Consider the following 16,905-nt stretch of genomic DNA (forward strand, 5'->3'; position numbering starts at 1 on the left):
GCTAAAACACACAAGTGCCTACCCCTGTGTGTTGTTAGCTGGTATGATTGGACTAGGATGAGGGTGAGTGTGAGGGGTGGCTAGTGAGATGGGGAAGTGATAATGTAGATAGAGAGGGATGGGTGGAGGTGCAAGGTAAGTTGGTGTGAGTAAGGTTGTGCCTGGAGTAGGGAAGAGAAAGCAGAGTGATGGGGATGTGATGAGAGGCGCAGCAGGATGAAGGTGAGTGTGGCTTTGTACTAACGTTTTGTGATCTAATGAGATCATTGAAAGGTTTGCGCCACTGCACCCAGGACCTCCTGCCGACATCCCTGCTTGTGCCCTCCTGTGCAATGTGCAACCAGGCTGCGTTGGTCTCCTGGGGAGGTCTCTTCCACCCATGGGAAGGGAAATGGACCTCCCTGCGTGCTGTGACTCCCTCCATAAGGACCGAGGGCATCAGCACCCGAGCTCATGAAGGGAGTCATGGGAGAACCTGGTGCAGCCCTGCACCTCTGTGCAGTGCTTGTCAGTGTTTGCAGCAGCTCAATGCTGTAGAACACCGACAGCGCAAATGTCAAAAGTAAGGTGGACATGGCCCCTTTAAGGAAACCAGCTGATGACGCGACATGAAAGATGTCATCAGACCCGCTTCCTCTAATTGGGCCGGGAAATGCGCTGGGCGGGCTTAACGAGCCCTATCAACGTAAATTCATTTTAGGCAACGGGATGGAGCCAGCAGTGGGGGCCGCGACCCGCCACCGACATCGCCCGCCCCGGACCCACCGAGGTAAGGAAAATCCCGGTCACAGGTTCCACTGCCCATTTTGGAATCTGGAGTCAAATTAAAAAAAAAGGCTTTTGGTCCACTGGAAGAAGGCTTGAAAAGTTGTTACTTAGCGGATCAAAATGCAGAAGTGTAAAGATTTTCGAGCCGTTTAATATGATTTCCTCGAGTCAAATAAAGACCGGAGTTATTTCATCAGCTGCCGAGGTAATGAGGTTGTACCTGACCAGCTACCTCAGCAGAGGCACAGGAAGAGTTCATGTAACTGTTGGATGGAGATATCACCAAAACCAAGGCTGAGGGAAGTAGACGTGTCTTTGGAACAGTAACCCCAGACCACCTTTTCATTTCAGTGCAATTTCCATTAATCAAATTACATACATGTGGCACTTTAAGTGATGGCCCTAGGCTAATGTCTGAAAACAATTTAAATAATAACACTGTTCAGACATGTAACATCTTAATTAGATAATATGTTATGAAGAGTCAAATATTTAACCCGTAGGATTTTAAATTAAAGAAAGAATGGTGCATATTTTGGTGCCACTTTCAGTTAAATTGTCACATCTGATGAACTAACTTCAAAGCACGACAATTTCAGATCTATGTGAAAGTGCGGAAACGCTATCACGCACACAATTATATGTGAGTAACAAGCCAATAACACAGTCTCTCAGAATGGCCAACAACAGGACAATTACTTTGGGTTAGCTACTTGGAATATTTTGTTTGATTCAGTTGCACTGAGTGACTCTCCCCCCGAATATGCCGTGTTCTCAGTTCACCATGAAGTTTTTATGCCACCTAGCTGCCGATCTTCCAATGAACTGAATTTACCAGTGCGTAAAGCGCTGTGGAATCTGTTTTCACTGTGATGATTGCTGGACTGCAGAGAATTAAACGAGAATAAAAAACCTTCGGACACAAAGCCCGTGGGTGGCCTGTGCCACTTCTAACAATCAAATACCGCTCTGAATCAACTAATCAGCTTAATGGACTGTCTTTATTGAAACCAGACTTTTTTTTTACCTAATTTCTCTTGTGGTCATTTCCCTGAAAATATCACAAGTGCCAAGTCTGTAGCTGGCTTTCAGGCTTTTTTTTTGACCACTTGGAGTGTTTTCAATTAACGTAACTGCTTTGAAAGCTAATGAAAAGGGGCCTTATATATTTCAGGATTTGCAGTACTGAAGGAAACAATATAAATTAAAACATGTGACAATCACAATCTTGAGAGAACTTACCCTCCATTATACGTAACTATAATTTCAAGAATTCCAATGCTTCTAACATCTATTCACAGATAACATCGTTCAGACAAACGTGCAACTGAATTACACTTACACTAAGTGAAAATGGGGGGGAAATTCGGTTGCTTTGCGCATTCTATTAGCGCCCTAAGAGGGCGCAAAGCAACTAACGCCTGGGCGCAGTGTCGCCAACGCCTCCCGCGAAATTCAGCAGGAGGTTAGCGGTGGCGGTAACCATTAGCGCCCCGTGGCGCTGCGCCGCCGGCGATGATGTCATCGCTCACGCCCCGGCCGCGATCTTCGGTAACACCCCCGTGACTTACTGCCGTACGCTATGTCCGATGGGATCGGGGGGGCCTACCTGCGGCCGGGGAGGCGCTAATTAAAGGTGAGGTGCAGGGCAGCCATTTTTGTTGCTGGCCGCCTGCCAGCACCTGCCCCCGTTGCCATTCCCGGCCTCCTGAGCAGCCCTCCCGCGGAGTGCTGGCTGTGCTCCGTGAGCCCGGCACGTCTCTTGAGTGCCGGGCACTTTTGCCGGCACTCCTGATCCCCAGGGGCCCAGCTGGGCCCCAGGTCGCGCTGTGCAAGGCCCCTCCCCTTTAAGAAGGGGAGGAAGGCCTGCAATACTGCGGTGCAACGTGCCGCACGTAGCGCCACGATATTCCCTCGCAACACCCCAAGAGGGAGGCGGGGGGCTTCCAGTAGTGCCCTGCTTCCCTCATTGGGTGCTACCGATGAATTTCGGCCGCACGGGTGCTAATTTTTTCGGGTAGCGCCCCAGCGAAGTTAGCGCCCCAAAGGGGGCGCGACTCAAGGTTTCCCCCAATGTCTTCCAGTCTAAAACTTACCAGGTACAGTCGCTAATATTTATTTCCTTGTAGGACCAGGAGACTTTCGAGTGCATTCCAATGGCCCCAGTACACAAAGAGGGCAACGAACCAAACACCTTTCCATTAGACAGGCTCATGTCCCTCCTAAACAGTAACTAAAATATTTGTGAACATTCCCTGTGGCCCTTGGACTAGTCTGTCTGAGCTCGATTCTGCAATTCTCACCCTTGTTTTCAAATCCCTCCATGGCCTCACCCCTCCCTGTCTCTGTAACCTCCTCCAGCACTACAACCCTCCGAGATCTCTGCGCTCCTCCAATTCTGGCCTCTTGTGCATCCCCGATTTTAAGCACGGCCGCCAGTCGCGGAGCGATATCAGCTGCCAAGGCTCTTAAGCTTTGGAATTTCCTTCCTAAACTCCTCCACATCTCTCTCGCTCTAATTCCTCCTTTAAGACGCTTCATAAGGTAAGCATGCAGATGCAGCAGGCGGTTAAGAAGGCAAATGGTATGTTGGCCTGCGTAGCGAGAGGGTTCGAGTACAGAATCATAGAAACCCCACAGTGCAGATAGAGGCCATTTCGGCCCATCGAGCCTGCACCGACACATATCCCACCCGATCCCCGTAACCCCTACACCAACACATATCCCACCCTATCTCCGTAACCCCACACATTTTAATCCCCCTAACACTAAGGGTCAATTTATCATAGCCAATCAACCTAACCTGCACATCTTTGGACTGTGGGAGGAAACCGGAGCACCCGGAGGAAACCCACGCAAACACGGGAAGAATGTGCAAACTCCACACAGTCACCCGAGGCCGGATTCGAACCCGGGTCCCTGGCGCTGTGAGGCAACAGTGCTAACCACTATGCCACCGTGCAGGAACAAGGATGTCGTGCTGCAGTTGTACAGGGCCTTGGTGAGTCCACACCTTGAGTATTGTGTGCAGTTTTGGTCGCCTTATCTGAGGAAGGATGTTCTTGCCATGGAGGGAGTGCAGCGAAGATTCACCAGGCAGGAATGACGTATGAGGAGAGATTGGGTCGATTGGGCTTATACTCGCTGGAGTTTAGAAGAATGAGAGGGGATCTCATTTAAACTTATAAAATTCTAACAGGACTAGACAGACTAGATGGAGGAAGGATGTTCCCGATGGCGGGGGAGTCCAGAACCAGGGGTCACAGTCTAAAGTTAAGGCCTTTTAGGACAGAGATGAGGAGGAATTTCTTCACCCAGAGAGTGGTGAACCTGTGGAATTCTCTACCACAGAAGGCAGTTGAGGCCAATTCATTAAATATATTCAAGAAGGAGTTAGATATATTTCTTAAGGATAAAGGGATCAAGGGATATGGGGAGAAAGCAGGGACAGGGTACTGAATTTGGATGATCAGCCATGATCTCATTGAATGGCGGAGCAGGCTCGAGGGGCCGAATGGCCTACTCCTGCTCCTATCTTCTAGGTTTCTATGTTTCTATGTTAAAACCTACCTCTTTGACCAAGCTTTTGGTCCTCTGTTCTAATATCTACTTATGTGGCTCGGTGTCAGATTAACGCTTCTGTGAAGTGCCTTGGGATATTACACTACGTTAAAGGTGCTATATAAATGCAAGTTGTTTTGAACAAAAAAGATTTCACATGACACAACTCTCAAGGGACAACACCACGTGACCAATGTTCCCTGTAATTTTTTTTTGGGTGCGCGGCCCCTTTAAGGGGCTGCCCGGCCCATTCAAACCTTCGGCCCGTGTGCGGTCTTTCCATTGAGAAACCGGCAAGCGGCCCGCGTGGGAGCTTTGGACAGCTGCGCGGCCGCGCAGCTAGACAGGAACATTGCATGTGACTATTCAATGTTGTATGCACATCACTGCAACATTGCGAACCCTGGTCTTCACCCTCGATGCAGAGAAAGCTTTCAATCAGGTCGAGCAGCACCTCTTAATCCCTTTACTCAAGTAGACGATCTGTCGCAAAGCATTCAGATGACAAAGCAAAAATCCTGTACACTGTGCTGTCCAAGGATGTGATTGCACAGGAGGGGGTGCAGAGGAGATTTACGAGAATGTTGTCTGGGCAAGGGGAATTTTAGCTATGAGGAAAGATTGGATAGGCTGTGTGGTAAACCACTGTTATTGTTGTTCACCGTTGTTGTTGTTGTTGCACACTGTTGTATCTATGCATGCCTCTGCTGGCTCCGCCCCTGGCTCCACCCACAGGCCCAGGTATAAAGGTGACTGCTCTGCAGCCCCCTGCCTTCTTGGAACCCAGTCAACCACGAGAGGCATGCTCTGTTCTTTGCTAATAAAAGCCTTTTAGTTACTCTCCTAACTCTCCGTCTTTTATGAGTAATTGATAGCGCATCAGGCTGGGGCTGTTTTATTTGGAACAGAGGAGGCTGAGGGGAGACTTAATTGAGGTGTATAAAATTATGAGGGGCCCAGATAGAGTGGATAGGAAGGACCTATTTCCCTTAGCAGCGAGGTCAATAACCAGGGGGCAGAGATTTAAAGTAATTGGTCAGAGGTTTGGAGGGGATTTGTGGAGAATTTTTTTCACCCAGAGGGTGGTGGGGGTCTGGAACTCACTGCCTGAAAGGGTGGTAGAGGCAGAAACTCTCATCACATTTAAAAAGTACTTGGATATGCACTTGAAGTGCCGTAACCTACAGGGCTACGGACCAAGAGCTGGAAAGTGGGATTAGGCTGGATAGTTCTTTGTTGGCCGACACGGACACGATGGGCCGAATGGCCTCCTTCTGTGTTGTAATTTTCTATGATTCTATGATTCAACAATGACAACAACAATTTGTATTTATATATCGCCTTTAAAGTAGTAAAACGTCCCAAGGCGCTGCACAGGAGTAATTTTAAGACAAAAAAAATTCGACACCGATCCACATAAGGATAAATTAGGGCAGGTGACCAAAAGCTTGGTCAAAGAGGTAGGTTTTAAGGAGCGTCTTAAAGGAGGAGAGAGAGGTGGAGAGGTTTAGGGAGGTAATTCCAGAGCTTAGGGCTCAAGCAACAGAAGGCACGGCCACCAATGGTTGAGCGATTATAATCAGGGATCCTCAAGAGGGCAGAATTAGAGGAGCGCAGATATCTCGGGGGGGGGGGTGGTTGTTGTGGGGCTGAAGGAGATTACAGAGATAGGGAGGGGCGAGGCCACGGAGGGATTTGAAAACAAGGATGAGAATTTTGAAATCGAGGCGTTGCTTAACTGGGAGCCAATGTAGGTCAGCGAGCACAGCGGGTGATGGGCGAACGGGACTTGGTGCGAGTTAGGACACGGGCAGCCGAGTTTTGGATGACCTCAAGTTTACAAAATTGCTGACTAGCCACCGGTGTGGCTACGGCGACACTGTTTTGCATGAATTCTACGAGAAAACGGCTTACGCACAATACAGGTAAATATACTTCACGTGCATCTGTTTACTTAACAAACGTCTGCCACCATTCAATAACCAAGGACGTAAAGCACTTACAACAATCAAAAAACAATTGCGCGCACTCTGCGTTTCGTCTTACCATTTTACCAACAGGTTAAAGTACCAATACATACACGTGCAAATAAGTACTGAGATCTCGTTACCGACAGCGGCGACTATTGCATATTTTTTATTTACTCGTCCGGAATGCAATTAGCCACAGCTGGATACTCAATCAGCCTCGTGTGACGAGTGGCTAACTGGACGACATTGCTGCTCTGTCACATCTCCAGGGAACACTGATGGCTTTATCTCCCTTGTGCGTCACCTCCAATGGGGTATTAAGTTGGGATGTCCATTCTTTACTCCTTTTTGCCTTAACTACAGACGTAGATAATATTCTCCAATACGCTGCTTGCACCAGCAACTGCACCACCCCCCCCCCCCCTGCCCAACGCATTCTCAAAGCTGAAGTAATCCGGCTGTGAGATCTGAAGCAGTGAACGTCCCTGAGAAATAAGTGAAATGTTACAGCAAATAAGTTACACTTTAATAGGACAGAAAATGCTGGCAACACTCAGCAGGTCAGGCAGCATCTGTGGAGAGAGAAACAGAGTTAACGTTTCAGGTTCGATGACCCTTCGTCAGAACTGGACAAAGCTGTCCAGGGCCCCAAACACCCCTTCCAGGTGAAACAGCGATTTACTTGTACTTCTTGCAATCTAGTATACTGTATTCGCTGCTCACGATGCGGTCTCCTCTACATTGGGGAGACCAAATGCAGATTGGGTGACCGCTTTGCAGAACACCTCCATTCATTCCGTAAGGGGGACCCTGAGCTTCCGGTCGCCTGTCACTTTAATTCTCCGCTCCACTCCCACTCTGACCTCACCGTCCTCGGCCTCTTACCCTGTTCCAACGAAGCTCAACGTAAGCTCGAGGAACAGCACCTCATCTTTCGATTAGGCACTTTACAGCCTTCCGGACTCAAGATCAAGTTCAACAATTTCAGACCATAACCTCTGCCCCAATCTTTTTTTTCATTTTTTTTCTCTCTCCCACATGGCAGCTGTTGATCATTCTGCCATCACCATTTACACTTCATCTAGAGCCATCTTTTGTTTCTTAACTTGTCCCATTACCATCTCCTTTTGCCTCGCACCATCATCCGTTTTGTCTCTTAATCTCTCCTGCCTTCCATCCTATCACAGTCCTTCCCTTTTGTTCTTTCCTCCCCTCCTCCCCCTTTCCCTGCCCCTGCACTTGCTTAAAAACCTGTCCCATCGCCAGCTTTTTCCAGTTCTGACGAAGGGTCATCGACCTGAAACGTTGACTTTGTTTCTCTCTCCACAGATGCTGCTTGACCTGCTGAGTATTTCCAGCATTTTCTGTTTTTATTTCAGGTTTCCAGCATCAGCAGTATTTTGCTTTTGTATTCTTTAATAGGGACGGATTTAAAAAAATATATATTTTGTTTTATGGGGTTTAAATAGGCTAACCCCTGAAAATAGGTGTGGGGAAATCGGTCCGCGATTAATCCACGGTCCGTGATTAATCCACGGTCTGCGATTAATCCACGCCCGTTCATAGCGTTGCAGGCAGCCTGTTAAATTTGCGCTGCCTGCTGATTTAAATGGTAGCTGCCTGCGTATCAGCAGCTCCCCAGTATCGCGAGTGGTTAGAGCTACTTAAAGGCAGTCTGCACCACTTAAAGGGGAGGTGAAGTTTGGCTGCAAGAAGTGGTGTTTTTTTTGAAAAGTGAATCTGGGTTGTAACATTTTGAGGAATGGCTGAACATACGAGAGAGCGGGCTCCAAGGTTTTCTGACAATGCACTGGATGTCTTGGTGCAAGACACGGAGAGAAGGAGAGACATCCTTTGTCCACAACAAGAACAACTGGTATTTATATAGCGCCTTTAACGTAGTAAAACGTCCCAAGGTGCTGCACAGGAGTATTTTAAGACAAAAGATTTGACACCGATCCACATAAGGATAAATTAGGGCTAAAGCTTGGTAAAAGAGAGGTTTTAAGAAGTGTCTTAAAGGAGGAAAGAGAGGTAGAGAGGCGGACAGGTTTAGGCAGGGAATTCCAGAGCTTAGGGCCCAGGCAACAGAAGGCACGGCCACCAAAGGTTGTGCGATTATAATCAGGGATCCTCAAGAGGGCAGAATTAGAGGAGCGCAGATATCTCGGGGGGTTGTGGGGCTGAAGGAGATTACAGAGATATGGAGGGGCGAGGCCATGGAAGGATTTGAAAACAAGGATGAGAATTTTGAAATCGAGGCGCTGCTTAACCGGGAGCCAATGTAGATGTGCAAGAAGTAGGGTGCAAGAAGCCATCCAGATGTATGCCCAGGAAGTAGTGGGAAGAAGTAGTGGCAGAGGTCAATGTCAGGAGTGTTGCTCCAAAAACATGGATGCAGCACAGGAAGAAGTTTAATGATCTAACACAAGTTGCCAAGGTGAGTGAGTTCATCTTCAAATAGCATATCCTACCAACTGCACCACGAGACTCCTCCACTGCTCAATCCACTACACCCCCATCACCCACCGACCAACAATCTATTTTTATTTGTTCCTGGGATGTGGGCATCACTGGCAAAGCCAACATTTATTGCCCATCCCTAAGTGCCCTTTAGATGGTGGTGGTGAGCCGCCTTCTTGAACCGCTGCAGTCCGGGTGGTGAAGGTACTCCCACAGTGCTGTTAGGGAGTTCCAGGATTTTGACCCTGTGAAGACGAAGGATCGGCCAATATACTTCTAAGTCAGGTTGGTGGGGAACTTGGAGTTGGTGGTGTTCCCATGTGAGTGTTGCCCTTGTCCTTCTAGGTGGAAGAGGTCACGGGTTTGGGAAAGAAGCCTTGGCGAGTTGCTGCAGTGCATCTTGTAGATGGTACACACTGCAGCCACGGTGCGCCGGTGGTGGAGGGAGTGAATGTTTAAGGTGGTAGATGGGGTGCCAATCAAGCGGGCTGCTTTGTCTTGGATGGCGTCGAGTTTCTTGAGTGTTGTTGGAGCTGCAATCATCCAGGCAAGTGGAGAGTATTCCATCAAACTCCTGACTTGTGCCTTGTAGATGGTGGAAAGGCTTTGGGGAGTCAGGAGGTGAGACACTCACTGCAGAATACCCAGCCTCTGACCTGCTCTTGTTGCCACAGTATTTATGTGGCTGGTCCAGTTAAGTTTCTGGTCAATGGTGACCCCCCAGGATGTTGTTAGTGGGGGATTCGCTGATGGTAATCCCGTTGAATGTCAAGGGGCGGTGGTTAGACGCTTGCTTGTTGGAGATAGGCATTGCCTGGCACTTGTGTGTCACAAATGGTACTTGCCACTCACCAGCCCAAGCCTGAATGGGCATGGACTGCTTCATTATCTAAGAAGTTGCAAATGGAACTGAACACTGTGCAATCATTAGCAAACATCCCCATTTCTATCAATCAGGACCCAGTCCTTCAATCCATTGCTTTACCTCACCCTCACACATTAAGCTCTGTTGCAAGGCTCGTACCCACAACTCACAGCTCGCATACACTGGCAGCTATTCAACCACGGCAGGCACATCACCCAAACACATTGCAGGACACTCCCTGACACACTTGTCTCTTTCTTGTGGGACAGGAGGCAGCAACAAAGAACTGGAGGAGGACAAGCGTGCCTGCATGTTGGAACCCCCTGGAGGAGACAGTGCTGGCCATCATGGGAAGGGACATCGCTGAGGCCGTGGCCACTGGTGGCGCTGAAGCGACTGATGATGAGGGTATCAGGATACCTAATTCTCCTTTGGCGTAAAAAAACAGGAAGGTAGACTATTATCTGAATGGCAATAGATTGGGAGAAGGGGAAGTGCAACGAGACCTGGGTGTCCTTGTGCACCAGTCGCTGAAGGTAAGCATGCAGGTGCAGCAGGCGGTTAAGAAGGCAAATGGTATGTTGGCCTTTGTAGCGAGAGGGTTCGAGTACAGCAACAAGGATGTCTTGCTGCAGTTGTACAGGGCCTTGGTGAGACCACATCTTGAGTATTGTGTGCAGTTTTGGTCGCCTTATCTGAGGAAGGATGTTCTTGCCGTGGAGGGAGTGCAGTGAAGATTCACCAGGCTAATACCTGGGATGGCAGGAATGACGTATGAGGAGAGATTGGGTTGATTGGGCTTATACTCGCTGGAGTTTAGAAGAATGAGAGGGGATCTCATTGAAACTTATAAACTTCTAACCGGACTAGACAGACTAGATGCAGGAAGGATGTTCCCGATAGTCGGGGAGTCCAGAACCAGGGGTTACAGTCTAAGGATAAGGGGTTGGCCATTTAGGACAGAGATGAGGAGGAATTTCTTCACCCAGAGAGTGGTGAACCTGTGGAATTCTCTACCACAGAAGGCAGTAGAGGCCAATTCATTAAATATATTCAAGAAGGAGTTGGATATATTTCTTAAGGCTAAAGGGATCAAGGGATATGGGGAGAAGGCAGGGACAGGGTACTGAATTTGGATGATCAGCCATGATCACATTGAATGGCGGAGCAGGCTCGAGGGGCCGAATGGCCTACTCCTGCTCCTATCTTCTATGTTTCTATGTTTCTCTCATCCCACTTCTCCCTCATCTCTCAATCCCTTCTGCCTGAGAGGCTGCAGATCTGCACGCTCTTCTTACTTTCTCCTCTCCCTTCACCACAACCTAACTCTTGTCCCTTTTTCAGTTCAAATACCCAAGAACTGGAACGTTCCCTGTCAGTGGAAGAAGGGGAAAAAGACAATGAAGATGTAGAGACACCCTCACTCGATCTTACACTCGCAGCCAGCAGCTCAGAGACTGACAGTGCTCGTATTTTAGAGGCTAGGATAGAGGAGGGATCTGCAGGAGGTGAGATACCGGGCACAAGTGCGCAGGAGCCAGGGCGGGGGTAATGGATAGTGCAGGTATCAGCTCTCCAGAGGGCGTGGTCACACACTAGTTCTGCTGCAGAGGACTCAGATGAGGACTTTGATGGGCCAGGCTACTGAAGAAGGCTGATGGGTTTACATAACCAAATGCTGGGTGCACTGGAAAGCCTGCCAGAAAGCCTGAGCTCAATGTCAAGCAGCGCGGAGGAGTCCAGCACTAACTTGGCACAGGGCTTTGTGCAGAGCTTGGAGCCCATCCTTTCCAACCTGGAACAGGTGGTCACCTCCACCAGCACACCTGTGGAACCCACCATGATGCAGCGTCTGATGGCCGATGTCTCAGCTTCCACTGCAGCACAAGCAGCTTCCACTAAAGGTCTGAGTGCTGCAGTGGAAGCTCAGACTGCTGCCATCGTGGCTCTAGATACCACGGTTCAAAGGGGCCTCCAGGGCATCACAGCAGCCCAGGAATCTGTCCTCCAACAGATCACTAGGATTGCTGAGATGCTGCCCCAGCACTGGCCCCATGGAATATGAACCTGCAGCCCTCTCTCAAGATGACAGCATTCCTGCTCCCACCCCTGTCACTCCACCAATGCCCTTGCTGTTGTCAGCCAGCCGGCACAGACTGCTGCTGCTCATGCCGCGATGGTGCTGACCTCCAATTAAGGATGGCCCAGAGGATGGCCTAGAGGGCCCAGAGCTGCTCAAGGTTGACCTCCAAGGCCTTCCACCGCCCATGCTGCAGCCACTGGGGAAGCACCTCGTAGGAGCACTGGGCGAGACAAAGGCACACGGAATCAGGCACTAAGGGAAGGCACAAGGGTGATTCGGATTTTTTTGTATGGATTACAAAAGGAGTGAATTTATAAAATTGGATTTGAATGTGCATTTTCTGGGTTTTTATAATTTTTGTGTTTGGGAAAGAGGATGATGTGATGGTCAGTGATGGAGTAAAGGAATACAGCGTGGGACTGTTGGTGAATGGGGAGGTGTGGTTGAGGTTAGTGGTTTTGCTCAGTAATGATTTCATCATGTACAGCCTGGGCAGAAAGGGGTTGTCTGTGTTGTAGCCTCCCTTCCTCTTCATGTTCCTGCACTTCCTGTTGCACTTCCTCCTCCTCCACTTCCTCATCCTGCTCTTCCTGCTCCTCAGCTTCTCGCTTGATAGGTGGTGGCAAGGGCTGTTCCCTCATAATGGTGAGATTGTGCAGCATGCAGCATACTACTCCAAATCTTGATACCCGCTCAGCTGAGTGCCGCAGGGCACCTCCAGAGCGGTCCAGGCAGCGGGAGCGTTGCTTGAGGGCGCCGATGGTGGGCTTTGTAATGTTCCTTGTGGCAGCATGGCTCCCATTGTAGGCCTGCTGTACACGTGTGCGTGGGTTCCGGACCGGAGTCAGGAACCGTGTCATGAGTGGATAACCCTTGTCACTCAGTGGCCAGCCTTTGACTTGCCGTGGTGGGTCAAATACAGGTGGCACAGAGGACTGCCACAGAATGAAGGAATCGTGACTACTGCCAGGATAACGGGCATTCACCTGCATGACGCGCTGCCTGTGGTCCCACACCAGCTGCACACTGAGGGAGTGGAATCCCTTTCGGTTCATGAAAATGGCCGCGTTCACATGAGGCGGACGCAAGGCAATGAGCGTGCAGTCAATGGCACTCTGCACCATGAGGAAACCTGCAATCCGTGCAAACCCTTGTGCTCTCTCCACCTGCTTGTCTCTGGCAAGAGGGAATGAGTTTAATCTGTTTCTCATGCAACAGCCTGGAAGGAACCAGATGCATAAAAGTTAAGACTTTGACAACCACAGGCAATGCTGTTCTTGCCCTGCTTTGAGGTTGTAGTTGTGGCAGATTTCAATCACAAACTCCTTTGTGAAACAAAGACGTCTCAATCATTGTTCCTCGCTTAAGTTGAGGCAAGAGAATTGCTCCCTTAAGATCCTCTGCAGGTATGGCCTCCTGCTGAGAGCCCTTCCACTCCTCCTCCTCCCTCTTCTAGCAGCTTGTCCTGCTCTGCATGGCCTCTCTTCATTATCCCAGTCACGCTCAATTCCCACAGGAAGGCCTACCAGAAGTCCTTCCATGTCTGGAAGCAACTTGTTTCAGCACAAGCTTTTAAATCAACAGAAAAGTACTTCAGCCAACCACTCCCTGCAGACTATTCAAAGTTTAGCAAAGTATAGGAAAGCTCCAAAAACCCGTACAATCGCACCAGCAGCCAGAAAAAATAATCCAGCAACTAACCTGTCAAGTAGTTCCTGATCCCTTTAAATAGCGCTGCTGGGGATACTTCATTCCGTTTAACGCTGTGTTCAGCTGTGCGAGGTTAAGACGGGGCGCTGGCTGGAGAGTGCAGTTGGAAAATGGCAATGCTCTCATCAAACCGGTGTCGCACGCTGATTCACGCCACGACTCTGCACGCTGCCGCCGGTCGTTGGGTGCGAGTGCGTGCAAAAACCCCTTTACCAAGATGGCGCCCTGCCCACTTTCCTTGGGAAGCATCTCAAGCGTCAGGTGGCCGCGTGGCGCCTAACAACGGACGCCGCGCGGCCCAATTTAGCCGCCCCCCGCCGTATTCTTTGCTGAACGGCAGAAAGGAAAAACTTAACGCTGGAAATTGGGGAAAAAAAACATTGAAAATTGAAATAAGAAAAGACAGATCAACATTTTCGTTTCGGACCCTTCAAATTCGGACTCAGGCGCTGATGGACCAGCTGTGCATTTGCAGCTTTTAAATGGCTAAAAAAAAATGTTTTGACGTGATGTAAATTGTTCACAGCTGTGAGGCATCAGTATTAGTTAACTGAGGGTTTATGTTCCTATCAAATATCTGTATAACATCACACACCATTGTTTATCTGAGTAAACGTTTACCTTGGTATGGCACCTAAACTGCTGATATCGGCCATGAGGATGTCAGGCATACTGCCATTTGGCTGAGAATTGTGCACGGGCTGCTCACCCTCCTGTGTAAATTGAGCAAGATACTCGAACCGCTTGCTCTCGTAGCGGGCTGACGTAGTGGCCCTCAGAATATTGCTAACAATAGCCACTGATATTACTTCAGTCTTATTCGGCAAAGGATACTGTGCACAAGAGAAGGATAAAAAATGCACTGAAGGAGTGGTGTACAATTAGTCACATACCTATTACGGGCGTACATTTAGTCAGGGTTCAGAACTCTGATGTTGTTATACAGCAACATGAGGGGTTGCACATCGAGTGTGGAGAGTTTCTCAGCTGAAAGAAAGGAATGATTACAAATGGCTTGTGAATCAGACTCCCCGGACCACCAAAGGTCCACACAGTGTCCAATGTACCAGTGTCTCTAGACCACCAGAGGCCCACACAGTGTCCAATGTACCAGTGTCTCTAGACCACCAGAGACTCACACAGTGTCCAATGTACCAGTGTCTCTAGACCACCAGAGGCCCACACAGTGTCCAATGTACCAGTGTCTCTAGACCACCAGAGGCCCACACAGTGTCCAATGTACCAGTGTCTCTAGACCACCAGAGGCCCACACAGTGTCCAATGTACAAGTGTCCCTGGACCACCAATGGTCCACACAGTGTCCAATGTGTGAGTGTCTCTAGACCACCAGAGGCCCACACAGTGTCCAATGTACAAGTGTCTCTATCACCAGAGGCCCACACAGTGTCCAATGTACCAGTGTCTCTAACCCACCAGAGGCCCACACAGCGTCCAATGTACAAGTGTCCCTGGACCACCAATGGTCCACACAGTGTCCAATGTGTGAGTGTCTCTAGACCACCAGAGGCCCACACAGTGTCCAATGTACAAGTGTCTCTAGACCACCAGAGGCCCACACAGTGTCCAATGTGTGAGTGTCCCTAGACCACCAGAGGCCCACACAGTGTCCAATGTACAAGTGTCCCTGGACCACCAGAGACCCACACAGTGTCCAATGTACCAGTGTCCCCAGACCACCAGAGGTCCACACAGCGTCCAATGTACAAGTGTCCCTGGACCACCAGAGGTCCACACAGTGTCCAATGTACAAGTGTCTCTATCATCAGAGGCCCACACAGCGTCCAATGTACAAGTGTCTCTAGACCACCAGAGACCCACACAGCGTCCAATGTACAAGTGTCCCTGGACCACCAAAGGTCCACACAGTGTCCAATGTACAAGTGTCCCTGGACCACCAGAGGTCCACACAGTGTCCAATGTGTGAGTGTCCCCAGACCACCAAAGGTCCACACAGCGTCCAATGTACAAGTGTCCCTGGACCACCAGAGACCTACACAGTGTCCAATGTACAAGTGTCCCTGGACCACCAGAGGCCCACACAGTGTCCAATGTACAGGTGTCTCTAGACCACCAGAGGTCCACACAGTGTCCAATGTACAAGTGTCCCTGGACCACCAAAGGTCCACACAGTGTCCAATGTACAAGTGTCCCTGGACCACCAGAGGTCCACACAGTGTCCAATGTACAAGTGTCCCTGGACCACCAGAGACCTACACAGTGTCCAATGTACAAGTGTCTCTATCACCAGAGGCCCACACAGTGTCCAATGTACCAGTGTCTCTAAACCACCAGAGGCCCACACAGTGTCCAATGTGCAAGTGTCCCAGGACCACCAGAGGCCCACACAGTGTCCAATGTACAAGTGTCCCTGGACCACCAGAGGCCCACACAGTGTCCAATGTACAAGTGTCCCTGGACCACCAGAGGTCCACACAGTGTCCAATGTACAAGTGTCCCTGGACCACCAGAGGCCCACACAGTGTCCAATGTCCAAGTGTCCCTGGACCACCAGAGGCCCACACAGTGTCCAATGTACAAGTGTCCCTGGACCACCAGAGGTCCACACAGTGTCCAATGTACAAGTGTCCCTGGACCACCAGAGGTCCACACAGTGTCCAATGTACAAGTGTCCCTGGACCACCAGAGGCCCACACAGTGTCCAATGTCCAAGTGTCTCTAGACCACCAGAGGTCCACACAGTGTCCAATGTACAAGTGCCCCTGGACCACCAGAGACCTACACAGTGTCCAATGTACAAGTGTCTCTATCACCAGAGGTCCACACAGTGTCCAATGTGCAAGTGTCCCCAGACCACCAGAGGCCCACACAGTGTCCAATGTGCAAGTGTCTCTAGACCACCAAAGGTCCACACAGTGTCCAATGTGCAAGTGTCTCTAGACCACCAGAGGCCCACACAGTGTCCAATGTACAAGTGTCCCTGGACCACCAATGGTCCACACAGTGTCCAATGTGCAAGTGTCTCTAGACCACCAAAGGTCCACACAGCGTCCAATGTGCAAGTGTCTCTATCACCAGAGGCCCACACAGTGTCCAATGTACAGGTGTCTCTAGACCACCAGAGGCCCACACAGTGTCCAATGTACAAGTGTCTCTATCACCAAAGGCCCACACAGTGTCCAATGTACAAGTGTCTCTATCACCAAAGGCCCACACAGTGTCCAATGTACAAGTGTCTCTATCACCAAAGGCCCACACAGTGTCCAATGTACAAGTGTCTCTATCACCAGAGGTCCACACAGCGTCCAATGTACAAGTGTCTCTAGACCACCAAAGGTCCACACAGCGTCCAATGTGCAAGTGTCTCTATCACCAAAGGTCCACACAGCATCCAATGTGCAAGTGTCTCTATCACCAGAGGCCCACACAGTGTCCAATGTACAAGTGTCCCTGGACCACCAGAGGCCCACACAGCATCCAATGTGCAAGTGTCTCTATCACCAGAG

General features: G+C 49.7%; 1 protein-coding gene across 1 annotated transcript in view; it reads right to left on the reverse strand.

The window, feature by feature from the left end:
- Positions 1 to 1,570: 1,570 nt before the first annotated feature.
- LOC147098015 (uncharacterized) overlaps positions 1,571 to 16,905 on the reverse strand; it is an 80,966-nt gene continuing 65,631 nt past the window's right edge. Inside the window, exons 2-5 of the mRNA XM_085970804.1 lie at positions 14,042 to 14,253; positions 12,784 to 12,886; positions 6,732 to 6,784; positions 1,571 to 1,652 (exon numbers count right to left, since the gene is read on the reverse strand). Coding sequence (XP_085826930.1) covers positions 1,571 to 1,652; positions 6,732 to 6,784; positions 12,784 to 12,886; positions 14,042 to 14,253 — 450 coding nt within the window. The remainder of the gene's footprint in view (positions 1,653 to 6,731; positions 6,785 to 12,783; positions 12,887 to 14,041; positions 14,254 to 16,905) is intronic.

Source organism: Somniosus microcephalus, chromosome 30, assembly GCF_052327205.1.
Source record: "Somniosus microcephalus isolate GS21.2 chromosome 30, FLI_Smic_1.0, whole genome shotgun sequence".
In the NCBI taxonomy this organism is placed as follows: Eukaryota; Metazoa; Chordata; class Chondrichthyes; order Squaliformes; family Somniosidae; genus Somniosus; species Somniosus microcephalus.